This window comes from Anoplophora glabripennis, unplaced genomic scaffold, assembly GCF_000390285.2.
Source record: "Anoplophora glabripennis isolate ALB-LARVAE unplaced genomic scaffold, Agla_2.0 scaffold202, whole genome shotgun sequence".
Classification (NCBI taxonomy): domain Eukaryota; kingdom Metazoa; phylum Arthropoda; class Insecta; order Coleoptera; family Cerambycidae; genus Anoplophora; species Anoplophora glabripennis.
This window is the reverse complement of record NW_019416304.1, coordinates 572,292-597,017: the sequence shown is the minus strand read 5'-3', so window position 1 is coordinate 597,017 and position 24,726 is coordinate 572,292. Positions and strand designations below refer to the sequence as shown.

At 30.5% G+C, this 24,726-nt stretch overlaps 1 protein-coding gene across 2 annotated transcripts in view; it reads left to right on the top strand.

The window, feature by feature from the left end:
• The window catches only part of LOC108908391 (nitric oxide synthase, salivary gland), a 167,415-nt gene that overhangs the window by 22,091 nt on the left and 120,598 nt on the right, over positions 1-24,726 (top strand). For both annotated transcript variants that reach the window (XM_018712428.1, XM_018712429.1), the window contains exon 3: positions 21,363-21,496. In XM_018712428.1, coding sequence (XP_018567944.1) covers positions 21,363-21,496 — 134 coding nt within the window. The remainder of the gene's footprint in view (positions 1-21,362; positions 21,497-24,726) is intronic.

The following is a 24,726-nucleotide window of genomic DNA, read 5'->3' as shown; positions in this document are numbered from 1 at the left end:
TTGTATATTAAATCTTCATGTACTCACATTAAATATGCTTCTTGTATATTTAAATATAAAAAATCTTGAATATTTTCTTGGTATAAAGAATTTTCTTTTATATTTTCTAAAAAATCTTAATGCATATTTTCAAAATCTTCTTGTATACTCATAACTCATTAGAATTGTCTCGTAGGCCTCTAATATTGTTACAGACAAATGAACTTAGTTCTAGTTGCGGTGATTATATGTTGTTTAATTACAAACGTTCCCTTCATTATGAACTATTCTGGCAGATTTATGAAGATGAATATACCTGTATAATCCACTAGCTTAAGGATATTTGTTTGCTTTGTTCTATATTCTCATTGGACGTCGTTTAAAAAGTAAATCTCGTTGGGTTTCCTTGTCCTGTTCAGAAATGCAAACATTTAACACTTGAGTCGAATATTATTGATACAAATTTTAGGACCCAACAGAGTTATGAAAAGTGTTATTTTTCTCACTTGTGTCACTCCAATTACGTTAACTTATGCAGTGAGAGATTTATTGCCCGATAAAATCAATTGGCTTTCAAACATTTACGGTTTGCTTTAATTACCGAAATTTAATCAACTTTAACAGTCGGTTCTGCGCGATTGTAAATAAAAGAAGTTGTCTATAAAATTTATTGGTTGGTATTCTAAAATGAAATTACTGTGAACGAAACGTAATATTGATGAACGTTTTCTGAGGCTGAACAGAATAAATAGACGATAAAAATAATATAACTGTTAACATTTTTATAGATGCCACAGAAAATTATTTTTACAATATAGTTGTGGAGAGAGCTGTAGAAATATTATATTAAATATCTGAGAGTAAAAGTTAACCGTTTATCAATCCAATAATTCACCAATTCCTTTTTCGTACATGACTTTATCATACATGTTATGATTAAATTCACACAAGTAGACTGCTATTCAATCTCAATTAGCATTTATCAATATTTATTCGACTTCGATCTATATCTCTAGAATCTGAAATAAGCACATTAGATAGAAATTCATCGTTGTATATTTAAGATGAATATCAAGTAATACCTGAAAACTGTCTATCTAAATCTATTAAAGAAGATTCTGTTTCATTTTAAATAAATGTATGTCTTCTGAAATTGTCTTTCTTCTGTGCTATTGATTTAGTTTTTTGGGGCGCGATTTTATTCTTTCATTTACATTTTTTACAAAAAATTAAAGAGATCAAATATAAAGATACTTGAAAATTAATTTGATAATGTTAATTAATGTTAATTTCTGAGAAAAATTATATTTAATGTTTTATAGCAAGCAAGTTAAAATTTATCTACTGTGTGTTGTAAACAGGACAAATTTATATTTTATCTGTTTGGATGCATTAAAATTCAACAAATTATTTTTTAATTATGTTGATTAACTGTGAAATTATGTTAACAACTGTGTAATTTAGAAAACATAAAATTAATATACTGTGATGTCAACGGAAAACGTAGTCTCAAAACAAAAGAATTATTATTATTTTAACATTATTTATTATTTCTTAACATTCTTTATTTTATTTTATTTTGACAAACGTAACTGATTAGATTAGGAACAATTTTCCGGCAAATACCGTACAAGTCTTTAGAGCTTCAGAATTATGATATTTTTTCGTAGATGCACTTTTTTATAGCAAACGGTTGTTGTGATGAAGTCTCCCAAAAGCTTAATTTTTAACCGGTCTAATTATTATTATTGGTCTATTGTACATAGAAATAGTCTTAATAATATCATTAGTTGAGTTATTTGAGTTCTATAAGCAGAAAAGATAAATAAAATTATTTATAAACTTATACAGTTAGAGTAGAACTTGACTTCTTAAGCAGGTTTGAGAATACTGCTGATAATATTATATGTAAAAAATAAGGAATCCCTTGCTGAAAATGAAGGAGATTACTTTGGCTCCCCCTCCCTGTGGATATATAGTTAACAATTTAAATCTTATTTTTTTCCTTAAACATGATGAAAGTTGTACAAATAAAATAAAGTACAGTTTTTCCACTGATGCCAAAGGCATGATAATTTCTCTCTCTCTCTGCACTGTAAGAAAAATTGGACTTATTTTCACTTAATTTCACTCAATAATGTACCAATTTCTGTCCACCCGATTAAGTGAAATTTTGCTCTATTAGTATGAGTGCAATGAAAATTTTATAAGTGAAACTATTAGTTTTAGTTCTAATATTATCAAAAGGCCAACTCAAAGAACAGTAATTTTTCGAATGCCTTTATTGTTTGTTTAGATGTGTACCCACTCTCATGTTTCTAAATATGGTTTTGTCTATAACTGTCCAACTGCATCGACTAAGAAAACGTTCTGAAAATCCGAGTTTTTTATTGTCCTGAAGGTGTCACAATAAAGGTGACGAAACGCCGGTAAAGAAAAAATGGCAAATTGGAGTAGGAAACATATAAGCATGAATCTACACACAGTCTTTTATATGATGGCATAGTCCGTTTACTACTGGTATTTTTGTCACAAACAAAACCTCTACTGATTGGTCTAATAGCTTGAATTATTAGAAACAGATTTGATTTTTTTGAGTTTCATTCATGTATTATTATCAACGTCACCACTAGAAAAATTGCTGTTAATGGATAAAGCTTCTCTAGAATTTTATATCAATTTAAGTATTAACCACGTGGCAGTATGGGCCATTTTAAACGAATAATTTTCATATCCCTTTCATCTGGATATTTTCTTCAACGTTTTTCATTTTCTAATATGATCCTGGAAAAGATTGGGCAAAGTCTTTTAGCATAAACGTTATTTACAAACGAAGTCAATTTTTCAGGAGAATCCTCATTTCATCAGAAGAAAATCGAATGACAGGTCAAGTTCATCATGAACAACAGTTTTGTCTGACTGAGTGTTGATTGGAATTAGAGAAAAATAAACTGATTCACAATTCCCGAACGTCAGAGCTTAGCTTTGGTTTATGTATACGGCAATATATGTATAAAGGAAGCATATTCGAATCGTTGGGTAGGCCATGACGAACCTCAGTTTTGGCCTTCTCGAACACCCGATTTAAATCCTATAAATTTTGGGTTACCATTTATAAAACAAACTATTTAAGAGTTGAGAAACCGCTTTATTGCTTCATGAGCGGTGATTAAACATTTTTCAGGCATTTTTACAGATGGACCAATGCATTGACGTACGTACTGTTGTGTAATGGTGGGAGGTGGTCATTTGCATTATTTGTTGTAATATTTTATGGTTTGCTGTTTATAATTAAAGCTCCTTTCAATTTATTTTAATTCATTTTAATATATTGTATCTGCTCCCACTATAGTAAATAGACTATTCCCTAATATATTGTTATTAAGGAAGTAACCTCCCTAGGGATAAAAGCGTTTTCGAGTTATAAATGCACATTTTATGAACAAATAAATAGAAATTTTTGATGAATATTACATTTTATTAATTATTATGAATGAATATTTATAGTAATTGTACAGTTACTACATTTAGTAACATTTATAAAATCTGGATAATTATTCCCCTCGCGTTTACTAATTGTCACATTTTTCTCAAAATAATTTGACCGCTCCATTTCAGTCACCGGAGGCTCAATATTATCTGACTGATCCATTAAAACAGCATGATGTGACGTACTACTAGAACCTGGAGTTGAATTGTCATTGTTGCAACATAACTTTAACTCACATAACTCACCATGTTTCTTGATTGCTAATACATCAACTCCTGTTTTAGCCAGTAACGTTGCCGATGTTCTTCGGAATGAATGGCCTGTATATGTTTCAGGATGTTCTAGTTTCAAAAACTGTGCAATCTTATTAGGAATCATAGAAAGGGTATTCTTGCCGACTGGTTGGAGACAGAACCCAGATGAGAAGTAATTGTATACGTACGTGATATACCATTTTTAGAATCTGGAATTGTAACTACAATAATGTCATCGAAATTTGTTAAATTGACGTTGTACAAAGTAAGTTTGCATAACTCATCAGAACAGCATGCACCTGCAGTGCCTAAGGCCGTCACTATCTTTAGCAAATATATGTTATCGGATGCCTGAACGAGAAAATCGTTGGCATGTTTTCTTATAAAATCGTTTGATTTTTTAGGTGTATAGCCGTCATTCTTACGTTTCAAAAATGCTCTCAGTTTGGGGTATTTTGATATATCCACGTTCTCCTCTATGAAAATACATAGTTGACTTAATCATTGAGTATTCACTCCACAAACCATAAAGAACTGTGGGACAGATAAAATGTTATACACCACGCAGCAGCTAAGTTTAATTTTCCAGACTCAGACTCTATTCCAGCCCTCGCTCCGCTCGGTCGCAAAATCGTCCTCAACGGGTAAATAATACTTACTCCTTTATGGTGTAAATAACTATTTGTTGTAAATATGTTCCTTTACATATTTTAGTATGTAAAAACCACTGCAAACATGCAAAAAGAATTTTGTAAAGTTCTGCAATTTTTATTAGCACTTTTTAAACTAGTCAATTTCCCCTTTCTCCGGCCTACGCCAGACGGGCCCAATAAATTCCCTGCTCCTACAAAGGAAGGCGATAATTAATTCGCAAGGCGATAATTTTCCATAAAATCAATATTAATAATATTCCCAATTAATCGAATTACATCCTGTCAAATCCGCAACTTTGAACTGAGAACCCGCTTACCTTGAGAAATTCCAGGATCTTATTAGCCCTCAGCCTTTCCTCCTTACGCTGATTTATTATGCCTTCTCGCGTGCATAGTTAAAGGTGGCTGTCGAAGGGAATTCTAATATATGGCGCCACCCGTAAATTTCATATTTTAATACGCAACGCGACAAAAAGCAGATGGGTCTTCGGTACCGGCCCAGTGTTAGTACAAAATATACAGAATAATAACGTAAAATATACGGAAAATCCGCTCATAATTAGGTATTTGTCTTAAAAGAAGGGGATTCGTTTGTATTTATCTCTGTTCAAAGGTGAATTGTTTATAAAGCAAAGAATGGTTTCTGAAACAAAGCCTTTGAATTAAAAAAAAAATAATAATAATAATAATAAGGAAAAGAGTAGATATTTATTAGCAATTAAAACTTTGGTATTTTGTTCCATTAAATTAAAAAATAATAAAGGAAAGCTTATTTGTTTATTAAGAATGAAAATGTTAGTACTTTGTCTAAAAAATTAGTGTTATGCCACTGTATGACGATAATATAAAAAATGTTTCTTTCAAAAAGTTCAAGATCTTTTTTTTAAATCTTATCAAATAATAATAAATCAAATAATGACAGGTGTTTATAAATAAGTGCGAAATATTTTAGGAGGTGGTACTAGATAATGATTGTATCAATAAAAATTAAAAATACATATTTTATTATTTTTCCCTCAAAAACGGTGCATCCTACGAAAAAAATTGAACGGACCAATTACATTCAGAATTGATGGCAGATTTATAAAAAAAATATCAAAATGCGAAAAAGTCAGTGGCGTACCATTTATTTTATTAAAAAAGGTTGTCATTCTCGCAAGAACGCCACTGCTTGATGCTGACTACTTGATAATGGAACATCTCAAAATAAGAAAGATATTCATATAAACGTAAGTCGTAGAATGCTTTGTTTTCCTGATTATTACATTTATTTAAATACATCTTAAATTAAATTAAAAATTTTTAAATTTTAAATAAACCTCCAGTTGAATAAATCGAAAATAACTCCAATATTACTTTGACAAAAAGAATTATAAAAACTATTTGTTGGAAATGCAATACTACACTATAATGTTACGATCAGAAGCTAAAAATGACATCGGCGTAGCAATTTTAAATTTTTTAAGGGTTATTTTTCCTCAGAATTGAACTGAATTTTTATTATTATAAATTTTAGCTGAAAAACTGGAAGTTATAGAAAAATATTCCTTACAGCAAAAACTTACAAAAAAAATCACATACAGGTGACCAAAAATGAAACCTCGCATTCTTTGGTAAATTTCAAGGGAAATCTTTCGTATAAAGTTTTTATCTAGCATGCTTCGTTAAAAAGATACAGGATGTTGAATTTTAAAAAAAATGTTTCTTAATTTTTTTACATAATTTAAAAACCAGTAAGTGAAATAATTTGAAATTTGGCACATCTCTGTATGTAAACATTGTCCACAATCTCAGGCCTTTCCTAAAATTTATATGCTCCAGTGGCGGAGATACAGGGTATCATTTGCATATTTTTCTAAATAAAATAGTACGCCACTGCCTTACGGTAACAATCATGATATTTTCGGATTCGTCTGTCAATTTTCTATAAATTACTACTTTATGTTTTGCGAAAAAAAGCCTGATTTTCGAGTGAAATTAAAAAACGAACTGAAAACACACTTCGATATAAATGCTTCGAATAAAATGCTGTTTAAAATTACATAGTAGGCTGCGATAGCAACTTTGACATTCTGAGCAGTTAGAAGAAATAATAAATAATGCTTCTCATCAGATTCAAGCAACAATAAATTTCGAACAAATTACACTTTCGTTACTAAAAAGATGTCGCGAATATGTTCGTGGAAATAGAGGCATTTTTGAGCCAAAATACCCAAATAAAATCATTAAAATGATTTCTTTATTTGAATAAATAACCGAATGATTAGAGTATCCCATGTCAATTAAGTAAAAGTGGTTTCAGATAGTTTTTTAAATTTTACTCAAAAATCAGGAAAATATAATGATTGTTACCGTAAAGCAGTGGCGTACTCTTTTATTTAGAAACAAATGCCACCGATACCCTGTATCTCCGCCACTGGAGCATCTAAATTTTAGGAAAGGGCCTCAGATTTTGGACAAATTTTTTTTTTAATAGTTTTCTTTAAATAACTCAGCGGGATGACTTTGTACGAAAAAATGCTTAGGACATGATTTTATTCGTAATAAAAATAGCTACAAAATGGCTGTGGTCCGATTACGAAATTTGCAATAACAAAGCCGTGAGATTAAAAAAACGGTATAAAACGTCAATTTTTTTTAAGTTGCTGTAAAAATGTCAATTATAAACAAAAAGTGATAAAACTTTCGAAAATTATAGTTCAATATATATACAATAATAACGTTAAAGCCGAAAATCAGGAGAGCAAAAATTTTTGTTCTATAAGGCGTTTTACATTCATCGGCATCTGAAACTCGGAACTTTGCCACATTTGTTCGAAGCTTCGCTGACACTTGAAATTTGGTACACACATGGTGTAAATATGCAGAAACCAAAAGCAATTTACAAAATTCAAGTATCTTAATTTTTGCATTTTTTGTAAACTTCACTCTTTTCAGTTAGGCCTAACTGTGACTTTCATTTAAAAACTGTATCTTTAGTCTGTCAGTCAAAGATTGTCAAAATTACTAAAAAAAATTAATTTCAGAAAGAGTGCCATTATAACCGTTAGGTATAAGGTCACCCAAAATAATACATTTTTTTTGTTTTTATTTTTACTTTAATTCCAAAACCAAAAACATATCGCAAATCTGTTTTTACCTCCAAATTTCTCTCAAAAAACAAAATTTTCTATCCTTAATAATAACTGGGATATCTTAGCTTAGCATTGAAAATGGGACACACTATACAGTAGAAAAAATTTTACACGCTAAGAAATGAAAATGAGATAAAAAGTTTGTGATAGTGGAAGACAAACAACTATTATAGAATATATAAATTTACTAATATTGCACGCCAATGGCACCTGCAGTTACGTGCCAATAAACGTTTTAGTAATGCGTATTTTAAGATACGTAATACCGGAAAATTGTTAAACATATTTTTAAAATATTCTGAAAGTACGTGCTTAAGCCTGCCATCACATTTACGTTTAGTAGCGATAAAAAAATAATTTCCATCAGTTCCTACTGAATAAATATGTGTACGCCAATAATAGAAAATAAAAAAATATAATAAAACCCTTGGACTTTATATCCAATATTTATAACGAATACATCGGAACTTTATCTTACAGCGGGATATAAGTGTGTATTTGGTTCCAGCCTCAATATGGACGACATAAAAATATTGAACACGTTTACATATAATACCCCGCAATCAATTTCTCCCTCGAGAACATTTTTCACGATTTGACTCTTGGAAAGTTCGTTTAAAATATTCACATACTTAAAATTGCTGCCGTAATTTTCTAAAATATATTCACAGCAATTTCAGAGTTTGCTGCAGCATTCAAATGGTTAAAAATTGATATATTGTAGAGTGTATCACATTTGAAATACGTTGTAAAAATCTGGAACAAGTTGATTCTCTGGCAGGACACGAGTTGATAAAACAAAATTTGAAAGAAAAGGCAAATGCGAAGGTTATCCAGAATCTAGTATCCATTTGTAAAACAGAAAACGCTCACTTAAAAACAACACCCCACTGTTTGAACTTCTGTCAAACTTTTAATAACACATAAAACCTATGTAAAATAAATAAAGTACGTCTGTAAAATATATTCGATAAAGGATCACGTAATTGTTTATTTCTGTTTTCAAAGAGTCAAAAATGATTTTTTTCGAAACTCTCATCAAAAGTCGACATTTTCGTTAAATTTTCAGTTCACAAAGTGTCTTTTTTGTCACTTAGCTGCAAAATGTTTTATGTTCTACAATGCCAAAGTTTTTTTCGTTCTAAACATAAAACAAATGTTAAAATTTATATTTTTTTCTAAACTTATTTATGATTTTATCAATTAAACAATATACAACAGAAAAATTACAATTTATAATGCACTACATCTAAATTTGAAATTGCCAATATTGCAGTGAATTAAATTTATACCAGATCCAGTGTTGTTAGTTATCGTAGCTTTTAGTTCTGGGTGTTCAATGAGACTTCTGCTGTAATTGTTTAAGTTTATTGCGCACGTTGTGTTATTGGAAAATTCCGTAGGCTCTGTTGAAGATGGTAACAATTTATTTGCGATTAAGATATTATTTTGTATATAATCTTTATATATGTCTCCGCTGCTGTACTATAATGCCCCCCCCCCATGTCGTTTAGTAATATCGGCCCCTGCATCGGCTAAGAGAGTGATGGAAGAACCTCTAAAACAGTGCCCTGTATAAGTTTCCGGATGAGGCAAATTTAGATAAGTTGCTATTTCTTTTGGCATTTGTTGACACCAACCACTTGGTTAACACATTTTTCCCTCACATACTTCACAAAAAGTCTTCGACTTGAAGTAAAGCACAATATTTGCGGTAAATCTTCATTTGGTCTGGACTTGACATCACAAAACATCCAGAGTATAAGTTTTGGAAACGGGAATTCTTATAATAATAATTGAATTTTTGTCTTCTATATTGTCGAACGTTATCAATGCTCCACAAACACCAATTATTAAAATCCATTTCCACACCACATCTTCTGAAGCTTCAATTGTAACGCAAGAATTATTTTTCTATAAGTATAAATTCTGACAGAGCAAATGTATCAGAAACTTCAACAACTTTCGAATATCTCTGAGACTTAAATTATATAATCAAAATGTAAGTTTCTGCTACTAAATTGGGCTTCAAACCGCCATATTTTTTGGTGCTGGTAATATTCTGTCCCAGAATCACCTAAAATCGTCAAAGAGTTTCTGAACCACGACCCGTGTAGTCTTTCGCATGTGGCAATTTCAAACAAGCAGATATCTCTCTTGTAAAATCATCGATGATGTCATAGTTCCCATATGGATCACCCTGTATACATGGAATTGATATAAAAAATGGGAAATTAATAATGTACAGCGTGCTTCATTCGGAACCTATGAAACATCAGAAACTATGAAAAATAATGAAAGGTTTGTTCAATAAATTATATATCGGAAAGGTTTTGAGGACTATTCCTAATAATGACATCAAGTCGGCCAAACAAACTATCAAACTCTTCACAATATTTCGAAAACAACTAGGAAATTCAAAAAACAGCAAGAGAGAACAAATATTAGGAAAATAACGATAACATCGATTATGGTACTCAATCGAGCTGTTTGGGCTACAGAAAACAATTGTGAAAGCTTTAGCTTGGCGTGCTCAAAAAAGTAGTACTCGGTGTAAGTACAATTATCATTTTAGCATGAATTAACAGCCATTATTATCAGGAAAATATCTCAAAATATGACGTTGATTTCTCAATTCGTTCCAGAGATATTAAAAAATTATATAAAAAATTTAAATTTGGCGCCTTATATCTCTAAAACGCGACTTTTACTGGATATAGTTTATTAGACAAACCCTCATAGTTTTATCAATTCTCAAAATCGCCAAGATAAAAAAGTGGAACACCCTGTATATTTATGAGTTCCCCCCCTCTCCCAAAAATTACTTTTTATTGTACTGCTTTATTTTACGGACGAACTGCGTATGTATTTAAATTGTCGAATAGTTTTTATTTAAAAAATTACGACCGATTTTACGAGCACCATTGAACAATTGTGAATAGACAGCGTTCGGTTGTTTATTGTATCCCGAATATGTAGCCGGTAACTTTGTAACGGACAAAACGATTGTTTTATTGCCTTTTGATATTTACGCAGTGAGTAAATCCTACATGTAACGATGTTCTATTGGAAACCGGAGCAATGAATGCAATCCCCTATTTTATTAATGATCCCGGCCAAATTAAATTTCGGATAGGTTTCAATTTAAATTGGAAAGTTAAACTCTTCAATTATAAGAAATAAATTTGCAATTAATATAACGGCGATACCTCTTGTTTCGTATATTTTGGGGTATTATTGGAGTTTTGAGGCACCTTTATTGCCCCGAGCTGACGGACGGAAAGCAATTATCGGAAGTGCACTGAGAAAAGTTTGTATATAAATGCCTATAAGTAATCTGAAATTTAATTTATATATTAACAAATTAATTTGGGCTATGTCAAAAATGGAAAAGAAATAATTATTCACGTAGTAATACTTCAAAAATTACAAAAAAGTATTTTTTATGGAATGCTATAATTTTGAGGAAATTGTAACTAACGTAATTCATATCTACGCTACTGGTTTGACCTGAGATGTAATCTTTTTACGTGAATACCGTTTTACTCACCTACTTTAGTTAGTTTTTTTTTGTAATTGTTGAACATCAAAACATTTTAAGGAGCAAGAGTTATCGGGACGTTTTTTTTTTCAAAATTTTTGTTTTTAAATGTACTTTTTGAAAAATCTATATCAAAATTATCTGGACCTGTCTTCACTATATTTTCTTTCAATTTTCGAAAAGAAACGAAAATTTCTCGAGGATTACCATTTCTGATTTTTTTTTTGTTATAAAAAACTGACATTTTACATGACAAGTATATTAACAAAATATTAAATTTTGAATGAGCTGAAGACATTTAACTACCAAGTATTTGCATTTAAGACTATAATTTTAATTTCTTACGTATCACATGAAACAGTTAAATTGTAAAACATTTTATTAACTAAAAAAAAATTTAAATTTATTTTAAGTTTCATTTTGTTATAAACTAACATTTAAAAAAGTAAATCAAAATAAACAGATTATGGTAATTAATCATCTATTATTATTAATTAATTTTAGATTTTGTAAACTACCACATTACCATTACTAAAATAAACAATTGTTAAATGGACTGAATTGCTGACGGACATGAACGCTTAAAAAAGTGATAAAAACAGAAAAATATTAAGAAACAAACTCGGAGACATACATAAGAAAACAGCTGCACAATTAAATAAATGTGCAAACTCGAAATACTACAGTAGATACTGAAATTGTCCCCCATTTCCTTCTATGCAACTTCGTTTTTCTCGAAAATGGTAAATGCTACCGAATTTCGATAAGTATAATTTTTTTTTGTAACATATTTTTTCTTCGATTGTACCCCTTTAATTGCCTGTATCGGCGACACTGCTTTTCAGAAAGAAACCGTTTGCACATTATTCTTAACGCGATTTAATGATAATAGGGAAAACCATTTGGAAAGTAACAACTTCAACACACTGTATCTCGAAAACGTCTAAGGGCGTCTAAGAAAAAAACTTTAAATGAACTACCCCTATTATTTTCCCATGAGGAAAGAGGGTGGCTTCAAAATGATTTATTTGAGTGCAAATGCGTTGCATGTCTTTTTTTAAAGCCCACTGTTCCAAAAATGGACCAAATAACATTTTTTTTAATTCTCTTTGTTTTTGGATGTAGTTTTCGAAAAAAACATAGAAAAAAATTATTCAAAACTATCTTCTATTTTTTTCTTACCTTTTTCAAAAAAAAAAAATCGAAATTTTTTTCTTGTTTACCACTTTCTATTATTTCTTTCATATATTTTTTATCAATTTTGGGATTCTATATACATTTTCAAAAGCTAAATTTGGAAAAAAAAATTTTCAATAAATAAAAAAAAGTTGAAAACGCCACTGAAAAAATTTAAGGATTTATAAAAAATGAGATTTTTATAAGAAAAAAAAATTTAAATATGGTAGGTAATCATCGAGAAATTTTCGTTTTTTTTCGAAAATTGAAAAAAAAACAGTGAAGATTGGTTCAGATAATTTTGATCTATTTTTTTCAAAGAGTACATTTAAAAACTAAAATTTTGAAAAAAACGTCCCGATAACTCAATTTTTGAAAAAGTTAAAAGAAAAAAAGTTATTTTTTCAAAAATTCATAACTTTTTTTGTGTTGGGTAAAAAAATTTGAAAAAATTCTCAGAGGTTTTCAACGGGGTAGAAAACAAGGCGAACTACAAGAAATTTAATGCTATTTGAGTTATCACAAGTATTGATATGGCGAAGTGTAAAAAGCAAAGATTGAGTTTTGTCTACATTTAAATTCAACCTATAAGCAATAAACCAGTCCTTTATCAGCGGCAGCGTATCCATTGAATCCTCTGTGAGTTTAATTAAGTTATTATTTGACTCTAAAGCGGTAGTACCATCGGCAAATAAAATAAAATCAGTAGTTATATCACAATTTGGGAAATCATTGATATAGATAAGAAATAGAATAGGGCCCAATACTGAGCCTTGGGGAACTCCATGAATTACTTTTGTTAGGTGTGAACAACAAGAATTATAAAGAACATACTGAGTTCTGTTCGATAGATAAGACTCAATAAGGGACACGCTACAAGTACCTACTATGATTTTTTTTAATTTCTAACTCTGTAATGCTTTTATATCTATTACTATTTACTTAAATTACCTATTAACACAAAATGCGAAAAAATAGTATAAATAAATCTCGTAAGAAATTCAGTTTTAGTAAACTTGTTTAATATACTATTAAGGCTGGTTTTCCAGTAATTACAAAAATATTATTACGTTAACAGGGAATTTTTTGACCAAGTATTATTTAATTACAAAAATATTATTACGTTAACAGGGAATTTTTTGACCAAGTATTATTTAAAAGTCATCTTCGTGCACTTTATCCTTGTCGGTTTTTGTTTTTTAGTTCTGGTTTCTCTATCTCCCCTGTGAAAGAACTTATATGTCTCTGTATTCGTTTGAGTTAAACACATTAATACTGCTAGATCAGTATTGTAGAAAATGTAACCATTTGTACTTCCTGCCACGTCCGTCTCATTAAAATTTCATTTGAGATAAACATTGTTCTTTCAGTGTACATAAAGGTAATTACGGAAAATAAATGTTATTAAACTAAACAAATAAACGGTAGATTTCATTACACGAATAATCATTCATCTATCGCGAACGTAATTTCCATTTTGTGCTAATTTCTAAAACAAGACAGCCCACGATTCTTCCAGATAAAATTTATTCGTTTTCTGCGACACCATTTCGACGGAATTCCAGCAGAGGCAATGCCGTACGGTGATTTGTTGTCCTGCTGATATCATCGAATAAGAATAATAACCCTTGTTCCTGAGATTACCTGTTATTTATTACCCTTATTTTCTGTAACTTAATTTGTCCTGTCAACAACTTTATTTGTCACTGCGAATTGACGCTTAAAGAATTAAAGGGAAAGCGAAACGGATGATATATGTCGATTCCTTGAGAAGTAAATAAATGGCTTTGTCTGTTATAGTTGAAGAGGAGCTATTGCTTTTTGTCTAAACTTCTTTATTATCTTTTAGCATTCAAAAATAGGTAGCGGACTGGAATATGTTCCCTAACACTTTGGTATAGAATATTATACTACATATAATATAATAGATTTACCTGGTAATGTTATTGAGCATATCTATACATATTTTTTGCTCATTTTAATCACATTCAATATAGTTTTATTCCTAAACGTAAGACATATATTAACCATTGATTGACAAGTTGAGACGTTTGAAAACATAACAGTATTAAACTGAGTATAGGTACTGCTAAATATATTGTGCCTATATGTAACAACATATGTCTTATTAAAAATACCATATACTGACATCATTTTAAATGAATACTGAAGCGCTCCTCTTGTTCAGATGTTCCCCATGGTCCCAACTTAGGGCCCTACTCTTTCTTTATTTTGTTAATGATTTACTAAATACGATATCTAAAGTTAGGAAAATAACCTTCAAAGCCAATAAATGTACCTACACTTGTAACAATTCAATTATTAAACTTTACTACCCTTTGGTATGCCCTAAGCTTGAGTATGGCTCACCACTATGATGTAGTCATTTATTGACATTGATAGTGAGTTGTACAAGGTGCAAAAGGTATTTGTACTTCAGGAATTGTAATAGACTGCCGGATGATCGTCTTGTTCGCTGTAGAGATCTTTGTTTTGAATTTGGAATCGGTTATAAAGTTCTAAATGATTTGGTACATTTTTGTGTACATTTCAGACAAACAATGCTCTTCGATATCGTTGTTTCATATTATTTGATGACTTTTTAGAAAATACAGGGACTCTTAGAAGGATACCCTATGTTCTTAACATGGTCATACTAAAAATATCTTGATAACTACAAAACGTGCTAAGCTATCTTTACTATCTGAAGCATATACAGCACATTAAAAAAAACATTTTGAAAATTTCAATATTTATAAATACAGGGTGATTCATAAATGGTGACCAAAAATGAAAGCTTGTTTTCTTTGGTGAATTTTAAGGGGTCTTTCCTATATTTTCTTTTCTAAAACGCTTCGTTAAAAAGATACAGGGTGTTAATCATCAAAAAATATTTTTATTTTTTTTTTAATAATTTAAAAACTAGTAAGTGAAATAATTTGAAATTGGGCACATGTATTTATGTAAATACTGTCCAAAGTTTGAGGGCTTTTCCTAAAAATTTACATGCTCCAGTGGCGGGGATATAGGGTATATTTTCCTAAATAAAATAGTATGTGCTTTACAGTAACAACCACGATACTTTCGGATTCGTCTTTCAATTTTCTACAAACTACTACTCTCATGTTTTTCAAAAAAAACCCGATTTTCGAGTAAAACTTAAAAAACCAACTGAAAAGTCCTCAGATTTTGGATAATGTTTAGATAAATACATATGCCCTATTTCAAATTATCTCACTTACTATTTTTTAAATTATTTAAAAAAATAAAAAATATTTTTTGAAGTTTAACACCCTGTATATCTTTTTAACGAAACGTCCTATATAAACACTTTACAGCAAAGACGGGGCTTCACTTTTTGGTCACCATTTATGAATCACCCTGTATATTACGTTTATGTTATAAAAGTTGCTAATGTTTAGAAAATAAAACTTTTAAAGTGATTTAAAGAAACGGGATAATAAAAGAAACTTTTAAACATATTTCTACGAAGACACTGATTTTAGTTTATTTTATATAAATTAATAAAAAATATATACCTACTAGAAGATTTGAAAAACAAGAAACCTGACAAATGCTCAGCTTTGTGGTTATCAGTTTATATTTATAGTGCTATCGTAGGACATTTGATAGTATCATAAATATAGATACATCTAGATCTTTCAATAACAGTAAACTGTTTATGAGTTATAATCATTTATGAACACTATAGTTTTACTTACTATGTATATAGTTTCAATGGCACCTAAGTCAAAAGAAAATAATAAAAATTTGAAGTATTAATAACTTCTTTATTTCTGTTTTAAATGTATTCATTGTTCTTTTACGTAATTTTTTCAATTATATCCACGTACTGGTTTATTAATTTAATAAACAATATTGAAGTTTTGAACTATTCTATATATTTTTAATTGAATAAGGTTTCTCTCTCAACACAAAAATGAAGTCATTATTTAAAACATGAAATGAAATATGTAAAATTCACAAAAGCGTTTGCCAGATTTTTTTGTTATCTTCTAACAAATGTATGAACGTTTTTTTCTCATTTGAGACATTTGTGACAAAAGAATGCCTACACTAGGCTTCGCTGGGAGACGACAAAGCTTCTAATGAGTCTTACGAGTCGTTTCTACCTTTACACCTCATTTTATCCTTAAGGATACACGAGGACACTTACAGGGCGAATACCTTGCGATTTATCTAAAAATATATTCGAATCTACGTTGGATATCACATAAAATTAATTTTGTAAAGGACTATTCGAATTATGAGGAAAAAAAGTTGCTATTTGAATCCAATTGCTTCTAATATTATTTAAAAAACTTTTAAAACCCTGATTTTATGTTAGTAAAACAACCACAAAACAGGTATTAAAAACGCGGTATTTTATGCCTATCGCATTTAATGGTAATAAAAATATTCTGCCACAAATGTGCTACCATTGTTAATGTCTGACGCGCAATTTTTCATAATTTACATTGCTGTATGCTATCTCACAAATTTTATTGATGGTTTTGTTCTAGTTTGCTCATGTGACGTTTTTGTATTTATGAATATAGATAGTACAAAGGGGTAATATATTCGTATCAGTGCACATGCGAATCTGATAAATGTTTGGAGAGATGGTTTATAGATGTTGGGAAAATATATCAAAGGAAATTATAAATATGGCGTAAGTTTGCAGTACATGTAATTGCAGCAAATGTCGTATAAGAAAAGCTGAACAAATATGAGATTTTTGACGCCGGGAAATTGGGAAATGAATTTCAAAGCTAATACAGTAATAGATGTAAGAATAGAGTAGGTCTTGCATTGTTAGGTGAAAAGCAGAAATAGTGGCAAGAAGAAGTAAAAGAGAAATACTTGTAGGTGCGAAAATAAATTGAGGAGGATAAAACCTTTATACGTGCCCACACCTAGTAATAATGAACGAATGAAAAAAGTAGAAGGTACAAAATTTATAAAGACTTTTTTTAGTAGCGCGAGCATATTTTCGGCGCAAACATATGACGCTTGCAATGGGCGTTTGTGTAATAATTATTATCAAAGAATAGTTAGAAATGTTTTTGAAACATGTGTACAAAAGTTTGAAGAAATATGTTTTAATATATTTTTTAAATACTTTTCTCCAGATATATTTACAAAAGTAATTTTGCTATAATTGCTAGTCTCGAGAAAAAAATTGCAGTAATTTTCTCGTTTTCCAGATAATCCGATTCTCCCTTTAATGCAAGGTAGCTGCGCTACAGGGTGATTCTTCCTATTCTTGTAAAATTTGTGTTTCTTTTGTTTATTTAAATTTGTTATTAGAAAAAGTTTAATAAATATTAATTATATATAATTTATATCATATTATATTATGAAATCAACATTATCACCATCTGAAATTCGGTACATCACTGTAACTGGTGCATAACTTTTGGTCCTACCAGTAGGAATTAATTCTCAGCATTGAACAAATTAGAGTCATGCCACCAGACCATTTATAACGGAATGTTAATGCTGTAATAAGTAGTGCCTATATTTTTAAAGTTTAACCTTCCTCAATCAAAAAATACTTTTTCAATATACAGGGTGTCCCAGAATAACGTGTACAACGGAAGACCACAGATTCATGGAGTCAAAATAGGCAGAATTAGGGTAATTCACCTATATCCGAAATCGTTTCGTTTGGCCGATAGATAGCCTCAAAGTTTGTAGAAATTTTTAATCCATTTTGATTATTTTCGGGGTGTCGACTTTTGCTTTCAATCTAAAAATGTTGGTGTTATACAGAGTGTTTTTTAAAATTCACAACATCTACAAAATTGATGTATGGTGAAAATATCCGTTCATAACTTTTTTCTCTATCGAGCAATAATGACAACTATTTTTTATTTGATAGATTATACCATTTGGAAGTTTTGGGCCTTTTGTAGAATTTTGATAAAATGAGCGGGTACATAGATACATCAATTTTGTACGAGTCGGAAGTTTTAAAAAACACTCTGAATAACATCAAAATTTGTAAATTGAAAGCAAAAGTCAACGCCACAAAAACAATCAAAATCGAGTTATTTACAAAATTCAAAAAATTTTCACGAACTTTGCGGCCATCTAGCGACCAAACTAATCTGTTTCGGATATAGGTGAATTAGTCTAAATGTGTCTATTTTGAGTCCACGAATCTGTGGTCTTCCGTTGTACACGATATCCTGGGACACCCTGTATAATGGGATAAAACTTAGAGGAGTATGATTATTTTGCAAATAAAAATGTAAAAAATTATTTTTTTCCATTGAAAAAAGTATCGCATTTTAAAGATTAAAGTTCAATGTTTGTAAAGAAATGTAATATGTCTCCACTGGACTATCCATCTATCCTTGGGGAATTTTATGTTAATCATTGACTCCCTTGTAAGTTTGGTTGCCTAACAGTCGCTGTCACGTGGGACTTGAGCATTTATGAAGACACTGTATAATGTATGCTTTTGTTAGGAGTTATATCCTGCAGCTTATAGGGTATTTATTTTACATACATTTTTATTAAGAGTGAATTATATTGTACAACATTTGCTGACAGTGCGATGAAGTTTATTACGAGGTTTATTATTATTATCGGCTTGTAACAAATTACAGTAATTTTCAGTAAGAATTGGACAAAAAAATACATCTATAAATGTTTGCAGTGTATCTAAACAGTACTAAAAATTCTTATTTCACATTAAAATGAAATATATTAAAGATTTATCGTTGTATAATTTTCATACCGTCAAAAATAAACGTTGAAATACAATTTTTCAGAAATCTCCCTGTAACCAAGCCTACTAAAAACTCAATCTCGGTCTTTGCATGCATCCCTTCACTGGCCCCTCAAAGGGAGGATGTAAATATAAATTTACTGCCTTCATCCCCGTTTTAAACCCTTCTTTGATTAACGTTTCACCTGGGACTACAGAAAATTCACTTTTTCCCTGATAAAACCGGACCCGTAGTTAAAAGGAAGTCGGATTAATATGGAACGAAACTATTTGAATTTCAATCGAAGCTTTAAACCGAAGATATCCGAAATAATTTGGCCTTAAATGAACTATACAAGGGGAACAGCAAGCTTAGAATATTTGTACCACGAAGGTGGTGTTCGCAGAAAGTCATCATTTACAATACACTTAGGTAGCTTTCAAAGAAAGATATTGGCAAATCCCACTTCTGATATAAAAAGGATACACAGTAGAAAAAATACGAAAGGCAAGAGCATGTGTTAAGTAAAGGATGACTTTCTCTTGTCCTCATACTTTTCAGTAAATATTTGATCTAAAACTTTTGCAAATTGTAGAGCTGGCTTCTTGCGCAGCGTATTTTTTCGTCCTGACTAATTTATAACCGAGTCCCTCAGAGCCATTTCAAAGGGCGACTTTTCTAGTTCAAGAATCATTATATTGCGAAGTACAGGCTGGGCTACGCACTTATGCGAACAAAGCGAATGGGGTATGTCGATAAATATTTAAAGGTATATTTCAGACCGGAGCTGAAATACCTCTACGGGCTTTTGAAAGCTTATAAACAAACAATATTTGAAGTAGTAGACCCACAAATATGTTTACTTGGTAAAAATGGAGTATTGGAATTTGTATTTTCATATTTCTCTCCAATCGTGGCAACAATAGGAGACAGAAGTAGAATAGAGGAGCCAGTAGTGGTAACCCTAAGCACTTTGTTCTGCGACAATTTACTTAAAAACCTTAAAAACATAAAACACCTATCAAAATATATACAGGCTGTTACAAATTCGCTTCTCACTACAGGGATCTCGGAAACGGTAAGAGGTACGAACTAGCTTGAAGGGGGGCAAAGTTGCGTAATCATGGGACCAACATTATGCCTCCAAAAAATCAAGGCTAACATGAGTAGTACCTCTTACCGCTTCCGAGATCCCTGTAGTAAGAAGCGAATTTGTAACAGCTTGTATAGTGTTCTGTGATCTTGCTACCTATTAGGATAAATGGGATACTGAAATCTGTACGAAGAAAACTGTAGACAATGTTTGATTTTACTGTTTTGTGTAAAATTGCTTCACTAATTCTTACTATTATTCCTACTAGGCTTTTTACTAAATAATTTCTTACGTGCATCAAGTTGTTCTTAGGTTACTGTTTTGGAATAATGACATTTGGTTTAGTTTAATTGCGACATGTTGCAAAATATCAACCTCAAGCTAAACTATATTAAGAACTCAGACAGAGTTATAGACCTTTTTGGCATACAATTTAGATATATTAAGGATTATAAAGTGACCATGAGTCCAAGGTCACTGAGATATCGCAGATGATAATTAGCTTTGATCAATATGATTACTCTTTCACCAGTTTCAAAAAAATCAGGATTATTTGATGATGCTGTTCTAACATTGGGAATTATCAGAAAGTCAGTTTGTTCTAAGTTATTGAATCTTATGTTCAACTTTGGTTTATGCATACTGGGGCTTCACCTTATTTTAGTGCTATTATGAGAGATTTCTTAAATTCACTATTTCCAAATAAGCAGATAGAATAGGAAAATAATTGATCACCGGGATCATCAGACCTAAACAGAAGTGATTATTTCCCTTAGGCAACCTTAGTCTATTCTACACTAGCTGTAACATGTGGTGACTTATGGATACGCATTTTCAATAAATACAATTTGGAAAAGATGATCACGAATTACTGGACTGAGTGAATTTTCATTTTTTGCGAAAAGTGGTAATTTCTTTTGGTACTTCTGTGTTTATTATTGCAAAGATATTATTAATACATTCTACTTCCTATTAAAAAATCCTCTTTAAGGTTGTTTCTGTTAGACTTTACTAATTTTGTCGTGACAACTAAATGTTTAGTGTTCATCAATATGTTTTTACAACAGATATACGCAATGGATGCACTCACTGCCAACGATTACATCAACTAACCCTAGATTTCCTTGATTGGTGCAAAAGTAATTCAAAATTGTGATTTTCTCCGAATTCCCAGAATTACTGGTTCTCTGAGACAAAAATTGAAAATATTTATGTATTCTTATTAAAAACGGATGAGTTTCTATTGAGTGGATTCGAATTTTCTTTAAATATTTTCAAGGGATTGTTCCTTTCAGTATAACTAAACATGTATATTTTTTCCAGAATACAACATGTTCAAATCAAGTATGTTTGGGCAGCATGATGGCCCAACCAGGCAGAAATGAACTCAGAACTCCATCAGAAGTTTTGAAGCAGGCGAAGGACTTTCTAGATCAGTACTTCACGTCTATCAGAAGGTAAGTCTATTCTTGGTTGAAATTGCTATAAATACAAAAATTGACAACACGGACGAATTAGGCCAAACACATGCCTGTTTCAAAAATATACACTCTCGCATTTTCTTCATAAATTTGCAGTAGGTCGACATTTTGAAATTGGGGGTCCGGATTGCGGGTATTTGTTGAGCACTCCAACAGTTATCTTTTCCTGTAGTTCAGTCAAATTCGTTCTTTTTATTTAATTATTTTTGAAAATTTTTCTTTTTTTCTTCACCGCTAATTTTGCAAGTAAAAAAAATTTGGCGAGCTTTCGCAAAAACCTATACTTGTAGCAAATTTCCTCTGGAACAAAATCGATAAGTATACCTCATGTCGATTAGAAACAATATGACGCTCGACCTTTACAAATACACAAATTTGGGCTTTTATTCTGTGTATCATTTTACTTAATTTTAAGCCCATAAAATTTGAGTTAGATACGATTTTTGAAAAAAGACCTAATACGCCCATACTATTACAGATTGTGGAAGACGAAGAATAAATTTAACTTGTTATATGTCAGATTTTATTAGATCGGGAAATCCAGCTACCTAATCAAAGGACCTTAATATATTTATTTCTGTTGATCTCTCAAATTTAATCATTTTAAAAAAAGTCAGGTGTTCCATGAATCAAAACACGGAACTTCTTGGAACTCCCGTAATTACTATTTCCTTATTCGAAATGTATAAAGTAAATAATGCAAGAAACATTTTTTTCATGCTCGAATGCACAAACTCGAATGAGTGGTGGAAATTCCATCTTACTGATAAGATATTTGAATTTTCCAGAATGCCACAAATGCAATGAAATCGAAATGGTGCATCTACATCCAACATTGCTCATCAAAGTATTTCTCAAATTCAGCAAGGAATTTAAAAACGTATGTTAAGTAACATCGAAAAAAATGAGGCGCCCTTTGTAGCCACTTAAAAATAATTTTTAAATGTGATAATTTTGATTTAGTGTAACTTTATTGAAAACACTTTTTGGTGCTATTTGTATATTGTAGTAGTCAGAAAAAGTTTGCTTTACATCTCCGCAAGATTCAACAGTTTTTTTATATTAATATGAAATTGCAAGAAAATTACCTAAATGTTTAGTCTTTACTTTTATTTTCTGCCTAGAAGGCCAAAAATATTATATAGGTAGAATGTTATTTTGAATACCATAAGTACAACTAAATACTTATTAATGAAAACATGAACCATCTGTTATCATTTGCAAATTGTAGCACTCGACAGAATAGAAAGATTACCAAATATTAATAAAATATTTCATTGTTTCTTTTTTTACTTCAAATGGACCAATGGTGATTTACATTGGCAAGAAGAAACTGCAGGTTTTCAGTAAATGTTTGGGCTAGGATTCTTGATACCAAAATCATACGACCTTACTTCTATGACGGCAAACTGATGGGTGCCATATATTGTAGATTCTTTGCTTAAAAGAAATACATTATATTCATAAAAGTTTTTGTAGTTAGCATGTTTAAAACAATTTCTACATGAATCTACATTTTTTGATAACAAAATTATAAAAAATGTAATAAATATAAAAGATAAAGGCGACTTGTAGTACATCGCATGAAAGAAGAAAAAACAAGCAATTTTTGTATACACAGCCTGCTTCGATGATTTTTTTTGACCGCGTAGAGGGCGCAGCAAATTACATACATTACATCAAAAAATTGTGAAAGATATCAATTTTGCCATGAAATTTTATTAAATAAGTTTTCTCTATCTCTTAAAATAAAAAAGTTAGACGTTAGTTAGTTAGAGTTACTTTCGGTACTTTTCTGGTTTTTTTATTATTATGTACTCACAAAGTTGGCCATGGATCTCAAAGGGTCTCACCGGGTTTCCACGTGAAATCTGCATAAGCGTGTTTTTTAGCAATGGTGTCTTCAGTGTGTTGCTCGTTGATAGAAGTAACTTTTGACCAATTATCAGAGCTCTATCTTTGCTCATTTTTAAAAAAATGGGGTTGCAACTCTTAACTTCAAAATCATTTTCCTATAAAACTATGATAGATATTTGAATAAATCCAACGGCATATGAAAGCTACTAATAAGAATTATACTGCATATTTTTTTCATAGTTTTTCAACTATATAAACAGTGAGAAAAAAATAATTGAAAAAATAAAGGGTGGTTTTTTGTGGCAATTTCTCGAGATACACTAACCAAAAAAATCACGTATAATCAGTGAGTCTTAAGCTACAATGCATAGCAGTAACATAGATCTGCGATGAGTGGATCATATTCAAAATAATCATTTTATGTTGCTAGGTACAGTATTGTGAACTGATACTTGTTAGAACTTTAGAATATACCACGACAGTTATGCGTGAGATCTTTGTGAAGTTACAATATTTGTGTAAGTTTTAACTGACGTATTACACTTACAGACGTTATATAAAAAGATAAGATATTTATATATAAAGATAAAAAGATAAGTTGAACTCAGATTTAGAACTTGCTGATACCATAATTTATTAATGAGAGGACGTGAAATACAAAAAATACACTAAAAGATCTAGGTGAAACAGAAAATCTTAGTAGCCAAAAAAAACCTTTTACAACACTATCATCTACATCCCTCATAGATTTTCCAGAGTTAACTGAAAACGATCTTAAAATATTATTTACAGGAACATATCAAATGTCGCAAGCGGTGTGTTACCTCGCTGAGTTAATAGACAGTGACAATAATGATAATATTGAGTACTTAAAAGAAAATGATAATATATTAAGGATAAAAGTTTGTTCCCGACATATCAATAGCAAAACATATCAATGTTTCATTGAATATGAACCAAACATGAATAACTATAAGGGTATAAGAAGATACACATGTGATTGTACTAATGGGAATAGAACAGTAGGTTGTTGCTCACATGTAGCCTCATTAATTTATTACTCGTCTTATGCCCGTTATAAATAAAAAATTATTAGGCCTGCTGAAATCTTAACACATATATTTGATACCACAAATGTGACTATAACTATAGAAGAAAATAGTGACGAGGATTAGAATAGATTAATGACTATGTATACAAAATAAAATTTTCTGAAAAGATTAAAAAAATGCTGTTTTCATTTTAATTTTAGTAATATTTATTGGATTGGTCACAATATACTAATATACTAATTTATATATTACAGCTAAAATAAAGACAATCTTATGAGTTGCATGACACGAGATTTT